Here is a 22,937-nt window from a genome sequence, read left to right on the forward strand (position 1 = left end):
AGGTTAAGGTTCCTAGCGTTAAGCAGCATGACCTTTAATTTGCTTTTTGACAGATCTTTTATGTTGGAAGATTTGCTTTTGGAACATTGTCTAAAAAAGGTACAGTAGGGGAGGCGAGAGCCTTGGCCAGGATCTGGAAACCCAGTGGTGGCAGCTGGAAGTCATCTCTGCCAAAGCATCAAGGCATGTCGGTCATTTCATACCAGGCAGACAAATACTGGATCCCCTTGGAATGAAGTGAATTATTTTTTGTTGGTATTGTGGTATCATTCTTGGTGAAGGTGGATGCTGCTTAGGGCTAGGGTCATACCTGCCTGGGACATGTACTCAGATCTCAATCATGTCTCTCTTCATATAGTCCAGGGAGGTACGTCTCAAGTCATTCACACCACCATGGACAATGACAGAGTTGTACTTGTCATGGAGTGACTTAAGTGTGTGTGATGTGGCAGATTATGGCACCAGACGGAAAACTGACCGTGACCAGCTCCTTGTCAAGCCTGGTGAAGGGGACATTGGTGTGTCTCACAACCGAGTCACCAATGACTAGCATCTTTGGTTTATTGTTATGTCTTGTGGGCTGTGATGTTTTATTGTTTTGCCTTATGGTCTCGATTTGTGAGACACTGGAGTGTCGTCTGCTGCGTGTGATACTTTTTACTCATTTAAATTACGTGCTTTCTTAGTTAGATGCCACACTTGAACATATCCCAAGGGCCTTAATGCTTTATTTTTAACATTTTTCACTATTTATTTCTACCAGTTTTAACTGTATTTCCACCTTAGCAATTATAGCTATGGTTTTCAGCCTGCTTACACTTGTAAATTTATACACATGCACATTAATATTATGGTATATATTTTTTTACACATAAACCTAATGTAGTACTTATTTGGTATGAAAGCGATCTTTGTTAAAAGTCTTTTAGTTTATAAGTTACTAATATTTATTCTGATCGATGGTTATTGATAGATCATTTTGTTAGTTAATTAGTCAGTTGGTTTCTTAATTAATAAAGTTTGGATTAGTAGGTTAGCCTTAATAAGCTCTTCTTATATTATGTAATTAATTTGTCTCTAGCTTTTAAGTTTCAGTTCTAAGGTAGCACAGTCTCACTTTAGGGTATGATGTTAAGGGGGAAGGGGGACTTGGTTAAAGGAATGAGTTTAATGATTTTATTGCTCTTAACAGAACCAGTCTCTGTGACCACTCCCTTGCTCCATATAACCTGATTATATATAAATTAATGAATGTCTTTAAACCTTCTCATTATACTCAACTAGGATCACTTGTTTGTGTGTTTCAATAAAGGACACTCCATTTTTAACTCAACTGTGTACTACCTACTATTTTATTATTTTACAGTACGTATTTTAAAATTCAAATTTTATTAGTGAACTAGGTGCAGAACACATTTCAAGAAGTGAACTTCCCACCCTCCACACTGCATAGTTTCTGCTTGGTTTATATATGACATTTAGAGACAACTACCTCTGGGAATGTTTGGGGTTATCAAACAGTAGTAGAGAATCATTAGACAACCAAAGTTCATAGGTGCATACTAGGTTAACTGCCCTAAAGGGCCATTTTAAGCCTAGCCAATAGCCCATGGTCACAATCAAACCCTGTACCTTGTGTCTCTGACGTAAGGACCTTAACCATTATGCCAACCCCACTATTGAGAAGTGAACTAATTAATTCTCTGAGAGAGGATTTGGGCATGGAACAGACTACCAACCCCACCATTGAGAAGTATACTAATTAATTCTCTGAGACAGGATTTGGGCATGGAACAGACTACCAACCCCACCATTGAGAAGTATACTAACTAATTCTCTGAGACAGGATTTGGGCATGGAACAGACTACCAACCCCACCATTGAGAAGTGAACGAATTAATTCTCTGAGACAGGATTTGGGCATGGAACAGACTACCAACCCCACCATTGAGAAGTATACTAATTAATTCTCTGCGAGAGGATTTGGGCATGGAACAGACTACCAACCCCACCATTGAGAAGTATACTAATTAATTCTCTGAGAGAGGATTTGGGCATGGAACAGACTACCAACCCCACCATTGAGAAGTATACTAATTAACTCTCTGAGAGTGGATTTGGGCATGGAACAGACTACCAACCCCACCATTGAGAAGTGTACTAATTAATTCTCTGAGAGAGGATTTGGGCATGGAACAGACTACCAACCCCACCATTGAGAAGTATACTAATTAATTCTCTGAGAGAGGATTTGGCGCATGGAACAGACTACCAACCCCACCATTGAGAAGTATACTAATTAATTCTCTGAGAGAGGATTTGGCGCATGGAACAGACTACCAAATTACATTAAAGCAAGTACTATTTTAGATATTTTTAAGAACAGCCTGGACACTTACTATGGGAACAAGTGTTTTGGTATATCGGCAGGCAACAAGGGCATTGATTCCCATGCTTGAAATATTTGTATGCATTTGCATGTATGTATGTATATACAGATATTGTATCTATATGTACTATCCCCCTAATATCTACTTCCCTAGTTAAATCTCATCAAAAAGTGGTACAGTTCCACTTCAAAATCCCTAAACTGTCACATGCAAATATCACCATATTCAAGGACTTCAAATTGACTAACCTTTGAGAATTTTATGTGAAGTCTCATAATTCAAGTAAAACTGTTTTACCTAGTATGTTCAAACAGCAAGTAGTTATGCAAACAAATTCTAAACTCACATGCATAAATACATTAACCTGGCAGGCCCTACCAGATCCAAACAAAATAGGATGTTCAATAGTAAATCAGCCTGGCAGTTCGCATGCATAAATATAAAATACAGTAAAAGAAAAAAGCTTCTTAAAACAAACCATAAAACAACAGACTCTCAAATCAAGGTTAACATTAAGAAATTGTCAGAAGACCTGAAAAACACCATCAAGAAATCAAAGGTGTCCCATGAACTTAGACTAATTATGTCAGGAAACAAAGAAATAATACCCAACATTGCTCATAACTTATTTAGAAAGGCACTACATGGTCAGATCTAAAGGATATTGCTGACATACTAGCAAAGAAATTCAGTACAAATTTCATGCCCAGGGCAACAATGCAAAGCCCGCATACCACACAGAATCTCCACACATCCCCTATTATAACTGTCACACTACTAGCCCAGCTATTGGGAATTTTGTAAATAATTCTATGTCATTTGTGAGTATTGATATGATTTATACAGAAGTGTATGTAAAGTACAGGGGTAAAATGTAACCACAACCACAGCATGCCCTATTGGAATAGAACATAAATGTACCTGCACTATTGTGACTGTTTAGATGTATATGCTTAATGGAAACTGGAACACAGGAGGTTAACTTGAAAAACTTCAGAGAAAATAGTTGAAATTAAATTTTTATTATTGTGTCATAAAAGGTAGTTTCAATGGTCCAAGGAGACAGGATGTCTAGAATATGGTGCCTTCTGCATTGTTGTTTAAGTCTTTTATTGTTTTATGTCTCCTAGCAGTTGCAAATGTCTGAAGGCTACATATTTTCACAGAGAGATGCTAATTTCTGTTAGGTTCTGACAAAGGGGGTTGAGCTTGGGAACTGAAGTCAGATGAAAAAATGTGATGTCATCCAAGGTAACTCACAAGTAATATTTGATATTAATTTAAGAACTCTCTGAAAGAGAAACAGTGCATTTTGTATTTTGTCTTTGACCTAACAGCATCAGTTGGAAACATCCACTCACCTCTGCACTTGCCTTGCTGTAAGTTTTTAGGGCATAGTAACTCTTTTAGATTCAGACAGGAATATAGTAAAGTGTAGCTTAGATGTTTTCTTTATTTATTTGAGACAGTCCTGCAATGTCTCGCGGTCGAGTGGCTTCAGAAAGACATGCGTAAATCGGCGTGCCTTCACTAAAGGTTGAGCATCGGGCTGGCAACTCGGCACCATAAAAAATCTACTGCCAATCATTAGCGGACCGGAGTTCCACTGTGACGACCCCTAACCAGGAAAAGCCGAAAAGACAAACAAAAAACTTAGTTTCAATGCAGCAAGAAGACAGAATGTCTAGAACTAGCGTGCCTTCTGATTTTTTTTAAGTCTTTTATTGTTCTATGTCTCCTAGCAGTTGCAAACATCTGAAAGCTATGTATTTTCACAGAGAGATGCTAAATTATGTTAGGTTCTGACAAAGGGGGTTGAGCTTGGGAACTGAAATCAGGTGATATAAAGTGATGTCATCCAAGCTAACCCAGCAGTAATAGTGGATATTAATTTAAGAATCCTCTGACAGAAAAAGTACATTTTGTATTTTCCTTTTGACCTAACAACATCAGCTGGAAACATCCACTCACCTCTGCACTTCCCTTGCTGTAAGTAAATTGTTAGGGCATAGTAACTATTTTAGATTCAGAGAGGAATATAGTAAAGTGTAGCTCAGATGTTTTCTTTGTTTATTTAAGACTGTCCTGCAATGTTGGTTTAAATAGTTCCTGTGATTTTTGAACTCTGATGTAACTGATTACTTACTGAGTATTGTTTTGTTCTTTTATTTATTATTAAATATATTTCAAACTTTTAATTGTGGCAGGTCTGTTTAGAGATATTTAAGAGTACTTGCATATCTATTAGGGGACACTGTACAGGCCACTCATAAACAGCCTTGCTCTTGATCAGACTACCATTTGGATTAATAGTAACATTACACGGTAGGATTGGACACCCTTTGCTAAGGACCTTAAAGTAGCTGATAAGAGTTGGTTGAAGGCAGTCAAAACTACCTTATAGTCTGGTCAAAAGGGGACATAGCTAGAAACCTGTGCCAGCCTTCCCCAGGTGTGTGTGTGTGTGTGTGTGTGTGTGTGTGTGTGTGTGTGTGTGTGTGTGTGTGTGTGTGTATGTGTTTGTATATAAATCAAATCTCAAAGAGTGTGTGTGTCAGCTACTTGGGCAGGGATACAAAGCACTGGTCGGACAGAGAGGGTACTGGCGATCTTAGTTTGGCCAATCAGCTAAGATCTCAACCCTATAGCTATGCCAGTGGGGAGTCTTACTGTGGATCTAGAGAAGGAGGGAATAACCAGCCCCAGCCTGACTGTGACCTCTGTGTGCTCTTAAGGGAAATTGCACTTTACTGTGTGTGTACTTGTCATCCTCCCAGAGTGTGCATTCTGCCCTGTTGCCAGGGGTGAGGACTGAGGCTCCTTGATTACTCTGCCAGTGCTGGGGTGTCACAATAACCAAAGAACACTTACTGGAGTTACTTTTCAGAATACAAAGAATCCTCTATGAGACCAGATAATATACCCAGCTACATGCTGCACAGTACAAAACATGTTTGTGAAATGACTCCTACAGCTACATAATGTATTTATTATGTACTGCAATTACCTGCTTATTTTCAATGTACACATGACATTGAAAGCACTCATTGGTTATTCTTACTTTCACAACAGTATTTTCACCCCTCTTCATGAGCAGTGGTGCATTTCTACATACCTGCATTTTGAAATTCTTGGATGTTGTGTATCACTTTACCAGTGAAACCAGATTGGTCTTGGTTGTTGATGCTGCTCGCTTCCAGACAAAGCTTTTTGTGATCCACAAGCAGACATGCTCTCCCTTCTTTGGTTCCTTCAGAAACTTCCAACCGTCCTTTCAGTTCAGTCAAACCTGGCACTTCAACACTGCCGTTCTGCCTGACAGCCACCATGAATCTGTGTACGCTGTTGTTTCCATAGCTGTTCCTAAGTTGCAGTCCATAGACTACATGGTCAAGTTCAACACTTACATTACCTAGAAAACAATAAAAAAAGTAATGCAAGCTTAAAAATGGCTTATTTAAGATTAATGAAGACAAAAATTACAAAACACATGGTTTGCAACATCTAGTGGAGCTCACTGTAGTGCATTTCTGAGTCACACCGCTAATAATTTACATTTATTGTTTTTTATATAGCTTTTTCTTTATTTGTACATAAAACACAAGTTTAGGACATAAAATATGGATAAAATATATTTGTAGGAAATGGAATGACAGAATAATACGTGCACAGATATGAATGGTAGAACTTGTCCTTTAGATATGGTGATCTCAGATGTGGGAGCAATGCCTTCACCACGAGGGGCTTGGGGCAGTGCCTACGGGGGAGTAGGTTCTGCCATTTTAGTACAATTAATATTTGTGCAATACATGTTTCCTCCTTTAAGGTGATTAAGCAGGTTTGTCTGAAACTAACAGAAAGGAAAAGGGATCGCTAAAAACATGAAGGAATTAAGTTGCACTTATAGCATCTGTGTAGCTGGGTGGATATTTCACTTCTTTGCTCTACAGCATTTTAGTTTTAGTTTTGCTCCTACCTGAGACCAGGTTCAGCATCATTGCACATAAAAATATGATTGGGTATGTCTAAGTTCAGATGATATTGGTGACTCTTGCCTTTTCAGCACAGATAGGTAAGCTGGAGTGCAGAAATGAGGCACCACACTTATCTTACGAAGCTAGTATACAGCGAGAATATCATGTCCTGAGTTCAGCCGAGCAGTGACCCTTAATGGATCGACCTACACTTAATTCTCCTTGCTTATCTATAACTTTCATCCCCATTACTGCCCAAACTTTAACGTCTCCACATATGAACTTAGTCTGTGAGTATGCCATTTGTTGTACTTCTTCAGACTTTCTACCACGGCTCCACACCTCCTACTGATCAACATTGTTTCACTGGGAATTTTATCTACTGAACAGTATAACTAAAGCTCTGTTTCTGCAAAACTTTGATTGTGGAAACTTTATTTCTGATATGGCAAAAAACAAAATAAGCATAAGGCAAATGTAGTTCCTGATGACCATTATTTTCTCCAAACAAAAAAATCCATTTGTTCTGAATACTATAAATATTAATATAATATTAATATAAGTCTTAATATAATTAAGTCTGTGAAATGACTGTCCTCATAAAGGGAAGTGACAGTAATGCATTTGTAAGTGACACAACGCTGAGAATAGCACATCACAAGATAGCCTGTCTAATCAAGGGGACTCATTTTTACCTTCAAGCAATTTAACTCTCAAAAATGTAATAGCGTCATCACGTCCATCGGTGTATGACTAACAAAACAGCATCAACGATATTATAGGGTCTATATTAAATCATTGAACACTTAGAAAAGTGAACGATGATTTATCGACTCCATATAAGAGAAAGCTTACAAACTTGAACGCTTAGAAAAAAAAAATTAAAAACATAACATAAAGTGGGGGGGGGGGGGCTTCCCCACCACAACCCCCGCCCACATCCCCCTACTTAAATAATACCAACTCCGAGATCGCACTACAGTGACAAAAACGGCAAAGTAACGGATGCAGCCAAGCGATTTTTCCCAGGGAAAGAATTCGCTTATATGCCGTTTCGTCATTTTGCCTTTTCATCTTTTCAAGTTCAACCAAGACACATTCGAAAGAATGCGTCTTCGGTCATCTAATAAGAACCCGAAATATATTGTATAACTTACAGGTGTGTATTTAAGAATTGAAAAATGAAAATCAATTTTAGAAGACTAATAGATCACTGTGCATTCCAGAGTGAACCAGTTAGTTTATTCTCTGCAAGACAGCCGGATATCCCTGAAAGGCACTTCAAAGAGGGACAGTGTGACTATCAGAGGTCTCCGGGAGATCTACAAGTCCAACAATTTGGAAGAAGTAACTCGAGAAATTTTTACTGAGATAGTCAGTCTTCCCAAGGATTTATTTTCCTACATTACAGACAGAGTGCACAAGGACATACATCTCCTCCGTCAAACACAAAGTCAGGTCCCATACATAACCTATGTGCACTTTCACAAAGTGGCTGGTGCGTTCCAAGTACGCCAGGCACTAGAAAACAAAAGTGGTGTCACTGAGAGACTTTCATACCAAAATAACTAATGATTTACTTAAAGAAGTAAGAACGGAAAGAGGTAACGTAGCAGCAGACATTCAGCTTCTGATACAATGTGCTATGACATTTTACTGTCCGTATACCATCCGTCATTAGTTTACCTCACTTAGAATGATTCTGACTATAAAGCAAATTAGAAAAAAAAATAACAATGTTCACATATTTGGAATAAGCATTTCTTTAAGTATTTCTATTTATGGCTAAAATGTCACTGAATTGCCTTCTGACATGCATCTGCTTATACAGATACCACTTCTATTATGATACTGTTCACTGTTACCTCAGACTGTGGCTCATACAAGGAGCTTTTACAGATACCACTTCTATTCTGATACTGTTCACTGTTACCTCAGACTGTGGCTCATACAAGGAGCTTTTACAGACACCACTTCTATTCTGATACTGCTCACTGCTACCTCAGACTGTGGCTCATAACAAGGAGCTTTTACAGATACCACTTCTATTCTGATACTGTTCAATGCTACCTCAGACTGTCGCTCATACGAGATTTTACAGATATCCACTTCTGTTCTGATACTGTTCACGGCTACGTCATACTGTACCACATACAAGGAGCTTTTACAGATATCCACTTATATTCTGATACTGTTCAGTGCTACCTCAGATTGTGGCTCATACAAGGAGGTTTTACAGATGCCACTTCTATTCTGATACTGTTGAGTGCTACCTCAGACTGTGGCTCATACAAGGAGCTTTTACAGATACCACTTCTATTCTAATACTGTTCAGTGCTACCTCAGACTATGGCTCTTACAAGGAGTTTTACAGATACCCTTCTCCTCAGATACTGTTCAGTGCTACCAAAGACTGTGACACATACAAGGAGCTTTAACAGATACCAATTTTATTCTGACACTGTTCAGTGCTACCTCAGACTGTGACTCATAAAAGGAGCTTTTACAGATATCCACTTCAATTCTGATACTGGTCAGTGCTCCCTCAGACTGTGACACATACAAGGAGCTTTAACAGATACCAATTCTATTCTGACACAGTTCAGAGCAACCTGAGACTGTATCTCATACAAGGAGCTTTTACAGATGATCACTTCTAATCTGATACTTTTCCGTGCTACCTCAGACTGTGGCTCATACAGGGAGCTTTTACAGATATCCACTTCTATCCTGATACTTTTAACTGCTACCTCAGGCTGTGGCTAGTACAAGGAGCTTTTATAAATACCACTTCTATTCTGATGCTGTTCAGTGGTACCTCAAACTGTGGTTCACACAAGGAGCTTTTACAGATACCCACTTCTATTCTGACACTGTTCACTGCTACCTCAGACTATGGCTCATACAAGGAGCTTTTACAGATATCCCCTTCTCTTCTGATATTGTTCAGTGCTACCTCAGACTGTGACTCATACAAGGAGCTTTTACAGATACCACTTCTATTCTCATACTATTCAGTGCTACCTCAGACTGTGGCTCATATAAGGAGCTTTTACAGATATCCACTAATATTCTGATACTGTTCAGTGCTACCTCAGACTGTGGCTCATACAAGCAGCTTTTACAGATATCCACTTCAATTCTGATACTGGTCAGTGCTCCCTCAGACTGTGACACATACAAGGAGCTTTAACAGATACCAATTCTATTCTGACACAGTTCAGAGCAACCTGAGACTGTATCTCATACAAGGAGCTTTTACAGATGATCACTTCTAATCTGATACTTTTCCGTGCTACCTCAGACTGTGGCTCATACAGGGAGCTTTTACAGATATCCACTTCTATCCTGATACTTTTAACTGCTACCTCAGGCTGTGGCTAGTACAAGGAGCTTTTATAAATACCACTTCTATTCTGATGCTGTTCAGTGGTACCTCAAACTGTGGTTCACACAAGGAGCTTTTACAGATACCCACTTCTATTCTGACACTGTTCACTGCTACCTCAGACTATGGCTCATACAAGGAGCTTTTACAGATATCCCCTTATCTTCTGATATTGTTCAGTGCTACCTCAGACTGTGACTCATACAAGGAGCTTTTACAGATACCACTTCTATTCTCATACTATTCAGTGCTACCTCAGACTGTGGCTCATATAAGGAGCTTTTACAGATATCCACATCTATTCTGATACTGTTCAGTGCTACCTCAGACTGTGGCTCAAACAAGGAGCTTTTACAGATATCCACTTCTATTCTGATACTGTTCAGTGCTACCTCAGACTGTGGCTCACACAAGGAGCTTTTACAGATACCACTTATATTCTGATATAGTTCAATGCTACGTCAGATTGTGGCACATACAAGGAGCTTTTACAGATATGCACTTCTATTCTGATACTGTTCAGTGCTACCTCAGACTGTGACTCATACAAGGAGCTTTTACAGATACCACTTCTATTCTGATACTGTGTTAGTGCTACCTCATTCTGTGGCTCATACAATGAGTTTTTACAGATATACACCTATTCTGACACTGTTTACTGCTATCTTAGACTGTAGCTCATTCAAGGACCATTTACAGATATCCACTTCTATTCTGATACTGTTCAGTGCTTACCCCAGACTATGGCTCATACAAAGAGTTGTGGATTATTTCTCCAAGCTGTTTGGATATCGTTACCTCTACATTTTGGTTTTCTGTTTTACAAGTGTTCGTGGTGTAATTTTACGTTTAATGTAAAGTTAGTTTTGTTGTTGTCCTGTAGGGGAAGTATTTTTACTTTGATGCATAACATTATGTCTGTTGCATACAGGCTAGAGGATATTTTAGAGACATTGGTAAGAGATTGTTTGTGTATAGGTATAGTAGATGTTGGTTTGTGGGAAATACAGGTCTAGTGCAGAGCTAAAAAAAAAAAAAATCAGGTTTCGATAAATAAGGTTGTCAAGAAAATACTGCAGACAAGGTCTAATGGTAATAGAAGTCTGGGTAGCAATATCTGTTGTTGGCTGTTGTGTTTACAATATACAGGTAGAAAAGTGAGTAATGCTAGAGCAGGACAAAGGGAGGAAAACAAGTAAGAGAAAGGTCTACACTGTGTGTGTGTGTGTGGGGGGGGGTTGATATGAAGGACAACGGAGTTAGAGAGGAATCCGAAAAGAAAAGCCTATTTCATAGGCAGAGAAGTTGAAGGCAGAAACGTCCATAGTACAAGGAAAGGAGAAGAGGGCGTAGAGCTTGGAGTGGTGATGCACGCGGTGCCGTTAGATTTAAACAGAAACATAAATACTGTATCTAGCTACAAGCTATACATACATTAAAATTAAGGAGCAGGTCAGGCCTGTAGTGCCCAAAGTGTATCCTTATCGTGTGCACCAGGACAGATGCCCACATCTCAGGCAGGACGGATGGTCAGAAAGGGTTCAAAGAGGGCTTGCAAAACCTAATAAAAAGTTGAGAATAGAGAGAGGTTAATCAAGGACAGGACTGAGGGTATTATGAAGAAGCAATGAAGCTAGAACAGTGAAGTATGAGAAGTTCAGAGTATTTTAGGAGAATAACGTGAAGGGAGTCATGGGAAGGAAGGCTGGAGAGTAGAGGTAATAGTGGGAGGTGAAAATACGTTGGTAGTACACGGGGAGGAAACAGTGGGGAGCAGAACAGTATGAGCATAACCAGATACGTTTCAAACAGGCCGTTGCTGGACAAAATAAAGATTAACAGTGCTGATTTTAAAAGGAAATAGCAGTTATTTTTTGTTTTACAATGAAGAACAGATAAAACAAATAGTTGTCATGATATACCTAATAAACATAAAGTTCTACTGAGATGACTAACGAGCATAGACGACAAGCAGAGCTAAGCAGTCAGTGTATAAGAAAACAGAATGGTAGTGTTATAGCTCCAATATTCTAAACAACTACAGAGAAATTATAACAGCTACATATATACTAATGATGTCTGAAGCATCTAATGTGGCTAGTATCACAAGATATAACTTCTACTAAATGCTATACAACTTATTAATTGCTATCAACAACTTCTCTTCTGGTTGATAAAAGTATGTCTGACCTGTATATAAGACTAATGACACTAAAAATATTTTAACTGATTGTATCTTACTATCCATATCCATATAACAAAGCTTCTATTTTCTCAGTTTTTGTATTATCTTTTGTTTAGTCTCTTCCCACATATCCTTAACTGCCACACCACAATAATTTTTTATATACTCCTACATACTTTAGTTTATCACGTCCCCATAAATATGGATACTGCTGAACCAATTCATATGTGAGCACATAATTTACCACTATTGCCTTTGTTTTAGCTTCATTCATTTTGTATCCCGAATATTTGAATCTGTCTCAAAGCATTCCACAACATAAGTTCATAGGTAGGTACTAGGCTATCATCCCAAGGGCCTATATAAGCCTAGCCAACAAGGTTTCCTGGCTTACACCACCCAAGAACATTATTTTCCTGTGCCCCTGTTGAGCAGAGACACAGAAGTGATCCCCGGGGTGTATTTCCTATTTCCCATCCACTCATCAAGATTTTTCTTGAAGAGTGCTAATGAAGAACTTTGCTTGATATAGATGGGTAGCTTGCTCCAGAGTATGGGAAGTCTCTGGGACAGGAATCTATCCCTCCAGCATTTCCTGTTTATTGTGATGACAAGGTTTAGGTCCTTAGAGCTTGTAGCTCAGAGGGATTGGGATTTCTTTAGGTGTAACATGTCCATCAGCTCTGGGTTTGACATAGCTTTATATGTTAGGCAGAGATCACCTCTGAGTAGGTGATATGCTACTGAGTAAAGCTGGAGTTTTTTTGAGGTGGTCAGTGTAGGGCATTTGTTTGAGGCCAGTAATCCTCTTTGTGATGTACTTCTGTGGCCTTTCCAGCTGCTGCAAATGTCTTGTGAGGTACATTCCAAAAGGGGCATTGTACTCTATAATGGGTCTAATGAGTGTCAAGTAGAGGGGAACAATGACCTCTTTTTTCCTGGATGAGAACCCTTTTATGATGAGGTGTGCCACGTAGAAGGACTTCCTGACTACTGTGGCGATGTGACTATCAAAGGAGAGAGTACTGTCCACCTGGGTCCCAAGGTCTCCTATCACGCATTCGGTATTAAGTAGATTGCTGCGTATGTGGTAGTTCATGGGTACAGTGTTTTTACCAAAGGGGATGACACTGCACTTTTTGGCACTGAGCTTGAGGCCATGGCTCTGACACCAGGCATCTGTCTCAGCGAGGCCCTTCTGTAGGATGTCCACATCAATTGGGGACTTCACTGGCTCCTAGTTAGCAGTCATCTGCGAACTTCATTAGCCAGAAGCCTTCTGTGTTAGCCTGTACTTCAGAGAAGTAGATACCAAACAGGAGAGGTCCCAGGATGGAACCCTGTGGTACTCCACTTGTCACTGCTTTGAGGTCAGATTTGGAGTCTGCAACTTTTACAATGTGGGTTCTGTCAGTGAGACAGTTGGCAACCCATCTTGTGACATAAGGATTTATACCTAGTTTAGTGAGTTTAGCTATAATTCCAGAATGGGGGATGGTGTTGAAAGCCTTTGCAAGGTCAAGATAGGCTATGTGAACCACCTTACCCTCATCTACGGCTTTGGTGACTGCCCCAAGGAAGTAAATCAGGTTCAGGAGGCATGATCTGCCTTTCAAAAACCCGAACTGGGTGGGATCCAGAGTTTGGAGGTTACCAATGTCTTTATTTCTGAGTTCCATGATGATATGTTCCATGGCCTTGCAGACCAGGCTCGTCGACTGTAATGTCTCCTCCTGGTTTTGTCAGGTATAAAATAATATTGTCTGCAAATAGACCCAGCTTTTCTTTACTACCAAACCAATTATTTCCTTGAATTTCTGAGTCCCTTATTTTCTATGCCAATGGTTTTAAATATAACGTAAATAACAAAGGAGAAAGAGGACACCCCATCCTGGTTCTTCTGCTCAAGCAAAAACTATCAGAGAAGAACCCATCCACTTTAATTTTCGCCTCTGATCCCTCATATATCCTCTTAATCAACGTTATAATTTTTTTAGAAAATGAAAATGCTTCCATTGTCCTGCTCATAAAGTCCCAGCTCACTCTGTTAAATGCTTTCTCTGCATTAAGACCCACCAGCAACAATGGTATTTTCTTACATTCTGCTTCCCTCTGGATCATGTTCTGTTAATGTTGTCAAATGTTTGCCTTCCCTCCACAGAAAGCACATTGCTCCATATCTGTCAATTTTGGCATTACTTTTGCCATTATTTTAGCCATTATAAACATGAACAGCTTATATTCATGGTTTAATATTGAAATGGGTCTATATGAAGCTGGATCTGATGGATCTTTACCCTCTTTAGGTATTACAGCTACAACTGCTTTCTTCCGGGATGTTGTTAGTTCTCCTCCTCTGAAAATATGGTTAGACAAAACCTTCCAGATTTTTATCAGTTTTCAACTGTACTAGCTTCCAAACTCCCACAGGAATACCACTATTCCTGGGGACCTTCCTGTAAATTGGTTATACATCAAAATTTTTATCTCATCTCCTCCTATCCTAACCATTAGTAACTGAGCCTCATCTACCTCTAAACGTGGCGTATTTAATTCTTCCATAAAACTTCCATTTGTATCTTTGCTTGATTTCCACATTTCTCTTCTTTATACAAACTTTCACAGAATTTCCAAAATATTTCTAATACATCTTCAGTATCTCTTGTTACATTCCTTGTTGTAAACTCCCTAAGCTTGGCGACAGCCCTTTCTTCTTTCTGTTGCATGAGTCACTGTGCTAAAAGCTTTTGTGCTCTAGTGTTATTATCAAAAAACAGTTGCTTAACACCAGTCTTTCTAAACTCATGTATATTATTGAGACAATCCCTTATTTTCTGTTTAGCATTCTACAGTTGATCCTCTTCTTGTTCTGTAAAATTCCCCCTATTCTGCAATACTTTAATATTTGTCAGTCCCTGTAAATAATTCTTGTTACTTCTTAACCATAGCTCTCTATCTTTTATTTCCACCCTATTTTTAAACTCCACCTTAATTTTATCTGACTCGCTAGCTATATTTTCAGAAGTAATCTCTATCCTCTCAAATAGCCCCTGAATAATCTCCACCACCCATTCTTTAAATTCCTCTCGTTTCAACAGATAGGTGAAAAAGCACCAGTGTTTTATTTGTATTTAATTACCTTGTGTTTTTATTTCAGTTATTATTGGTGCAGGATCAGAAATAGTTATTTGGTGCGTATCAAGACGTGGAATTAAATGTGCATTATCTCCTAACCAGTTTCTCTTTTCTTTTTCCCCCAGCCAATCATTTTCCACCAGACTGTAACCAATTTCTCTTTATCAGGCTTTCTCCATGGAGACATGAGAACCAGACAGCCAATTTCTCTTTATCAGAATGTTTCCATGGAGCCATGAGGGCCAGATACAGAATTGTTACTAAGTATACATTAATTTGCTAGAAAAAAACGTCTCATAATATTCAATATACTTTTTTCATTCACTTGCTTTCTCTTAAAACCTGTTACTAAAATCAGTCCAAGGTCCTTAATCCAATGATTCCCCCATGCAAGAATGAGAAAAACACATTAATATTTCTTTTGTCATGCTCCTTTCACCAGGCTTTTTTTTACATTGCAGTGCCTACATTTCTTAAAACTGAAGAAGAAGAAAGAGAAAAGGGAGAAAGAAAGGGAAAAAAGTTCAGCAGCATCTAATCCCCATTACACTTAATAGGATGCAAAGAAAACCATACACCATAAAAATAGTACTATTAAGAAAAAATGTTGTCTTTACTTACAGTTAACTTTCTCTCCTCTCTTCCCCTCCCCAAAGCATTTTTGTAAACATTAATGACATGAAGTAGGGCATATACTTGAGAGTCACCCACAAGTCCAACGAATTCTGAAAAAGTCCAATATTTCCAGATTTTCTTGCTCTGTCATATTTCTCAAATACAATTATTGCATTATAATACCACATTAAGTTACTGGTTTTATTACTATTCATCTCCATCTCCCAAATCCTGTCTCTGCTTCATTTCTAATGTACTCTTGATTCTTCTAGTTAACTCTTGTCCTCCCTTCCTTCACTCCAACATTTTAAGTTGCAACAGTGGGAAAGGTTTCACAGGTACAGTCTCTCTCTGTGGTCTTTAAAACCAGATGAAAAAGAAAAAGAATCTCTTTCTGTTTCATAATTCACTTTTTTTGACAAACTTTTGTATTTCCTCCTTAGCATGTACTTCATCAAAAAAATGATCCTGTCCCTCCAGGGAAGAATATCTTGAAGACAGCTGGGTGCAGCAGTTTAAATCTCACACCTGCATCTCAACATTCCCTGCATAGTGGAATGAATTTACACCTCTTCTGCCTGGTATACAATGAGTAGTCATTCTCCACAAATACTCTGATGTCTCCCACTTTTAGTATTTTGTCCTTCAGCCACAGTTTTATCAGAATCAACTCCTTCTACTGGTAGTATTGCATCTTTACTATTAAAGGTCTAGGTTGCTTTCTCATAGCCAGGTTTGGACCATACACATGATGTGCCCTTTCAACTAACAACTCCTGCTGTGGAATAGCAGTCCAGTTGCTTATTTGTGCTTTCATAAAATTAATGCAGTCTGTTTCTTCCAGCTTCTGTGGTATAGCTAAAAATCTCAGGCTTTCCCTACATGCTCTGTTCTCTAATTGTATTATGAAACATCTCTTCAGGAGCAGTTTCATATCCAGCCAGCCTTTTCTTCATTTCAAACTCTGATTTTTGCAGCTTTATCACCTTATCTGAATAGCTGTTTAAAGCTTTTTCCATTTTTCCAGACTTTTGTTGTTTGTGTTGATATAGTCTATCAGTGTTTAGTTTATTTTAACTAGGTCTGTGTGCAGTTGTCTTCTAGCTTTATGTAGATTATAGGAAGTCATGTCTGGAGGTTGCATTGTTTTTTTGCTGAACAGCTGTAGAACTTTCGCCAGTCAGTGTTTCTCCCTCACTTTTTGTAGCTGATTTTTTTCAGGTGCTATATACTTTTTTCCTGGCATCCAGGCAGTACACTTACTAACCAGTTATTGAAATTACCCATAAACACAAAAGTCTACTGGCCTTATCTGTTGAGTTTCTGTTTTCATACTGGGAGAGCTAAAGTTAAGCTGTTACTCAATGTGCACCCATCTTGCTCGACCACAGTGCTGTTCATAACTTTAATCTCAGTTGGGAGTGCATGATGAGCTTCTGCAGAAAATCACTAAGACGGTCATCATATGTGTATCTCTGGCAGAAAATCACTAAGACAGACATCATATGTGTATCTCTGGCAGAAAATCAGTAAGACAGTCATCATATGTAAATCTCTGGCAGAAAATCAGTAAGGCAGTCATCATATGTGTATCTCTGGCAGAAAATCAGTAAGACAGTCATCATATGTGTATCTCTGGCAGAAAATCAGTAAGACAGTCATCATATGTGTATCTCTGGCAGAAAATCAGTAAGACAGTCATCATATGTGTATCTCTGGCAGAAAATCAGTAAGACAGTCATCATATATGTATCTCTGGCAGAAAATCAGTAAGACAGTCATCATATGTGTATCTCTGGCAGAAAATCAGTAAGACAGTCATCATAGGTGTATCTCTGGCAGACACAAAAATATACTCGGAGGCTCTAAATAAAAATCTGCCTAAGCAGCAGAGACCTCCAAAGCAGACACCCAAGCAACCGCTACCCCAAAACAAAACACGTGCAACACATAGCTCACAAAGCCAGTGTGCCGAACAGTCACAGCCCTTAAGGCTAAACAAAACACCTGATACACTTGTAATAGGTGACTCTATCATCAGGCACAGTGACGTCCCGCTCACCAGGCTGAACAAGGAGAAGGTCACGGTGAGCTGCCTGTCGGGCGCTAGGATCCACCACATAACACAAGCACTCAGGTCACTCCAAGGCAAGTACAAATATGACTCAGTCATTGTCCATGCCGGTGTGAATGACCTGAGACGTACCTCCCTGGACTACATGAAAAGAGACATAGAGGAGCTCTCTGAGCATGTAGCCCAGGCCGGTATGACCCTGACCTTGGGTAGCATCTTACCCTCACCAAGAATGATGCCATAATATGAAGACAAGATGATCAATTTCAACAATTGGCTTAAGTATTGGTGTCATTCAAAGGGGATTCAATGCCTGTCAGCCTGGGATGACATGCTCGACAAGCCACGATGCTTCGCTAGGGATGGCTTGCACCTGCCACCCCTGGGCTTTCGGATATTGGCAAAGGCTCTTGCTACCCCCCCATAGTGCCTTGTTTAGGCAAGGCTCAAAAGACAAACCCACCCCCATAGGTATCACAACGGATAAGAAACTAAGAGTAATGCTACTCAGCGCCAGAAGTCTAAACCTCAAGATGCACACACTCAAAACTCTCCTTAGCATGGAGAACATCGATATCTGTGCAGTAACAGAAACCTGGTTCAAGGCTCCCGAGAGCACCCCAGCACCTCATACCATGCTTTTCGGCCCCAAAACTTGGACCGAACCACAAAAGGAGGGGGAGTATCAATATTCGTCAAAGATACCCACATCTCCAGGTTGGTGGCACAGCAATAAGCATCAGAGACTATCCATGTGCAACTAACAGTGGGTAAAACTGCCTTCCAGTTTATAGCCTGCTACAGACCACCGTCCCAAACCCAGGAACCCCACTCGGCCTTCTTGAGAACACTGGAAAATATGAAGGTCTCTCCAAACACCATTATATTGGGCGACTTCAACTACCCAAACAGACTGGGAGCATTACTATAGCTCCAACACCCTAGCCCAAAGGTTCCTAGAATTTATAAACTCAAATGCTATGGAACAACTTGTTACCAGTCCCACAAGAGGGGGAAACATACTGGACCTGATCATCACCAACATGGGGACTCTATGCTCCAGACCAGAAGTGTATCCCTCACTGGTAAGATCAGACCATAAACTAATCTCACTGGATATTGACATCCCGACACCAACCCCTGCCCAGAAAACCACAGTGAAAAACTTCTCTAAAGCAAATTTCACACTCCTCAAAACCAAGGTGGAATCCTTCAAAGCCCCCGGGCCTGTGGAAAATACGGTCCAGACCGCAGAATCCTTTATAAACGCATTCTATGAACACCTTCAGGAATGCATGGATCATGCAATCCCAAATAAAACCAAGACCCAATCCCCCAAAGGCAGACATCCTGTCTGGTGGACCTCAGCCATAAACAAACTATACAATAGAAGGAGGAAGCTACTACATGATAGAGCAAAATTCCAAAAAGGGAAGGCATCTCTGATCAGTATTAGCAAAAAACTATGGGCACTCATAAAATCATATAAGGCCAGCTTGGAGAGAAAAATTGCACAGGACACTAAGGATAATCACAAGGCTTTCTTTAGTTATGTTAGGAACCTGGGTGGGAATTCCCAGATATGCTCAGAATTAGTCCCAAATAACAAAAAATACACCAAACCCACAGACATTGCCAACATCCTAGCTGACAGGTTCAGCTCAAACTCCCCCCCCACCAAAAGGGCAAATATCTATAACAGCAGAGTGCTGCCCCCTGACATCTCAGATGCTCAGGAAACAGCCACCCTCTCCAAATCAAAAAACACAGCATCAATGGGACCAGACAGTGTCCCGGGCTGCATCCTATATGAATTCCAAGAAGAGCTAAACCCAAACATAAAACTATTGTTCAATCTCAGCCTTACTACAGGATATGTACCCAAAGAGTGGCGTACAGCAACAGTGGTCCCTCTCCACAAAGGTGGTGCCTCAACGGATCCTGGAAACTATCGCCCCATAAGCCTGACTAGCTTGGTCTGCAAAGCTATGGAAAGGATCATCATGGACCTCATAAATAAAGATATTGGGGACCTACAGACACTGGATCCTACCCAGTTCAGCTTTGTTAAGGGCAGATCCTGCCTCTTAAACCTGGTCGATTTCTTTGAAACAGTCACCAAGGCCATTGACGAGGGGAAGGTGGTCCACACAGCCTACCTGGACCTCGCAAAAGCCTTCGATACAATACCCCACTCGGGCATTATAGATAAGCTCACCAGCTTAAATATAAATCCCTATGTCACTAGATGGGCTGCAAACTGGCTCAAGGACAGAACCCACATAGTTAGAATTGCTGGAGCCATGTCAGACTCCAAACCATTTACAAGTGGCGTCTCACAAGGCTCAGTCCTGGGACCTCTCTTGTTCGGTATATATTTCTCGGAGGTATAGGTCAACATGGAAGGACTGTGGCTGACCAAGTTCGCAGATGACTGCAAACTGGGCACCATAACTGACTCTCCAGCCGACACAAGCATCCTCCAAAAGGGCCTCATAGAAACAGACAACTGGTGCCAGAGCCATGGCCTCAAGCTAAACGCCAAAAAGTGTATAGTCATCCCCTTTGGCAAAAACAAAGTGCCCACAAATTACCACATAGGTGGTAATCCATTAAGTACAGAAGAAGTAATTAGGGACCTGGGGACCCAAGTTGATAGCAATCTCTCATTTGACAACCACGTGGCCAAAGTCGTTAGAAAAACATTTTATATAGCCCACCTAATCATGAAGGGATTCACATCTAGATCAGGGGAGGTCATCGTGCCTCTTTACTCATCCCTCATCAGGCCCATAATTGAGTACAATGCCCCTTTTGGGATGTACCTTACCAGACACCTGCAGCAAATGGAAAGACCCCAAAAGTACGTCACCAAGAGGATCAAAGGGCTCAAACAGATGCCATATGCTGCCCGGTTAAAGAAACTCCAGCTCTACTCAGTGGCATACCGCCTGCTCAGAGGCGATCTGTGCCTGACATATAAAGCCATGTCCAACCCAGAATTAATGGACATGCTGCACCTCAGAAAATCCAAATCCCATCAAGCTACGTGCTCGAGAGACTTGAACCTCAGCACTGAAATAAATAGGACATGCTAGAGGGACAGATTCATAACCCAGAGGCTCCCTTCACTCTGGAATAAAATCCCAGTCCAGGTTAGGCAGAGTCCCTCATTGACTCTCTTCAAGAGGAATCTTGATGAGTGGATGGGAGATCGTAGGTTTACCCCGGGTATCACTTCTGTGTCACTGTTAGAGAGAGGCACAGTATACTAACCTCGAAAAAGGGCATAGCAAAATTAATTTAAAATGGGTGGCGAAAGCCAAACCCACTCTGGCTAGGCTTATAAATGCCCTAGGGTAGATAGCCTAGTATGAACCTATGAACCTATGAACATCAGTAAGACAGTCATCATATGTGTATCTCGGGCAGAAAATCAGTAAGACAGTCATCATATGTGTATCTCGGGCATAAAATCAGTAAGACAGTCATCATATGTGTATCTCTGGCAGAAAATCAGTAAGACAGTCATCATATGTGCATCTCTGGCAGAAAATCACTAAGACAGTCATCATATGTGCATCGCTGGCAGAAAATCACTAAGACAGTCATCATATGTGTATCTCTGGCAGAAAATCAGTAAGAAAGTCATCATATGTGTATCTCTGGCAGAAAATCAGTAAGACAGTCATCATATGTGTATCTCTGGCAGAAAATCAGTAAGACAGTCATCATATGTGTATCTCTGGCAGAAAATCAGTAAGACAGTCATCATATGTGTATCTCTGGCAGAAAATCAGTAAGACAGTCATCATATGTGTATCTCTGGCAGAAAATCAGTAAGGCAGTCATCATATGTGTATCACTGGCAGAAAATCACTAAGACAGTCATTCATCATATGTGTATCTCTGGCATAAAATCAGTAAGCAGAAAATCAGTAAGACAGTCATCATATGTGTATCTCTGGCAGAAAATCACTAAGACAGTCATCATATGTGTATCTCTGGCAGAAAATCACTAAGACAGTCATCATATGTGTATTTCTCGCAGAAAATCAGTAAGTGTATCTCTGGCAGAAAATCAGTAAGACAGTCATCATATCTGTATCTCTGGCAGAAAATCACTAAGACAGTCATCATATCTGTATCTCTGGCAGAAAATCAGTAAGGCAGTCATCATATGTGTATCTCTGGCAGAAAATCAGTAAGACAGTCATCATATGTGTATCTCTGGCAGAAAATCACTAAGACAGTCATCATATGTGTATCTCTGGCAGAAAATAAGTAAGACAGTTATCATATGTGTATCTCTGGCAGAAAATCAGTAAGACAGTCATCATATGTGCATCTCTGGCAAAAAATCAGTAAGGCAGTCATCATATTTGTATCTCTGGCAGAAAATCAGTAAGACAGTCATCATATGTGTATCTCTGTTAGAAAATCAGTAAGACCGTCATCATATGTGTATCTCTGGCAGAAAATCAGTAAGACAGTCATCATATGTGTACCTCTGGCAGAAAATCAGTAAGACAGTCATCATATGTGTTTCTCTGGCAGAAAATCAGTAAGACCGTCATCATATGTGTATCTCTGGCAGAAAATTTGTAAGACAGTCATCATATGTGTATCTCTGGCAGAACATAACTAAGACAGTCATCATATGTGTATCTGTGGCAGAAAATCAGTAAGACAGTCATTATATGTGTATCTCTGGCAGAAAATCAGTAAGACAGTCATCATATGTGTATCTCTGGCAGAAAATCAGTAAGACAGTCATCATATGTGTATCTCTGGCAGAAAATCAGTAAGGCAGTGATCAAATGTGTATCTCTGGCAGAAAATCAGTAAGACAGTCATCACTTGCGAGATTGTTGTGAGAGTCCTCACACTTAGAGATCATTTCTGCCACTTCAAGTCATTTCTCAGTTTGCTGATACTATTTTATACAAGCTAGGATCATATGATGCACCTTTCATAGCTGTATGTATCCCTGGCATAAAGATTGTGAACATCTGTGGAATTTGATTTGAATAAATGATTTATTCAGTAAATGAAGACAGGATAAGTGGTACCAGAGGGTAATAATGCAGGAGTGGAGGGTGCAGTCCATTCTAGGTGCAAACAATAAGGGAGTGCAGCCTTCTAATCGAGAGCAGTATCCTTTAAGAAAGGGCAT

At 40.0% G+C, this 22,937-nt stretch overlaps 1 protein-coding gene across 1 annotated transcript in view; it reads right to left on the bottom strand.

The window, feature by feature from the left end:
* The window catches only part of LOC122816125, a gene marked incomplete in the record, with an annotated part of 1,432,330 nt that overhangs the window by 129,193 nt on the left and 1,280,200 nt on the right, over nt 1-22,937 (bottom strand). Inside the window, 1 exon segment of the mRNA XM_044088884.1 lies at nt 5,506-5,802. Within this exon segment, the coding sequence (XP_043944819.1) occupies nt 5,506-5,802 (297 nt within the window).

Source organism: Protopterus annectens, chromosome 12.part0 (genome assembly GCF_019279795.1).
Source record: "Protopterus annectens isolate FY-2018-M chromosome 12.part0, PAN1.0, whole genome shotgun sequence".
Classification (NCBI taxonomy): domain Eukaryota; kingdom Metazoa; phylum Chordata; order Ceratodontiformes; family Protopteridae; genus Protopterus; species Protopterus annectens.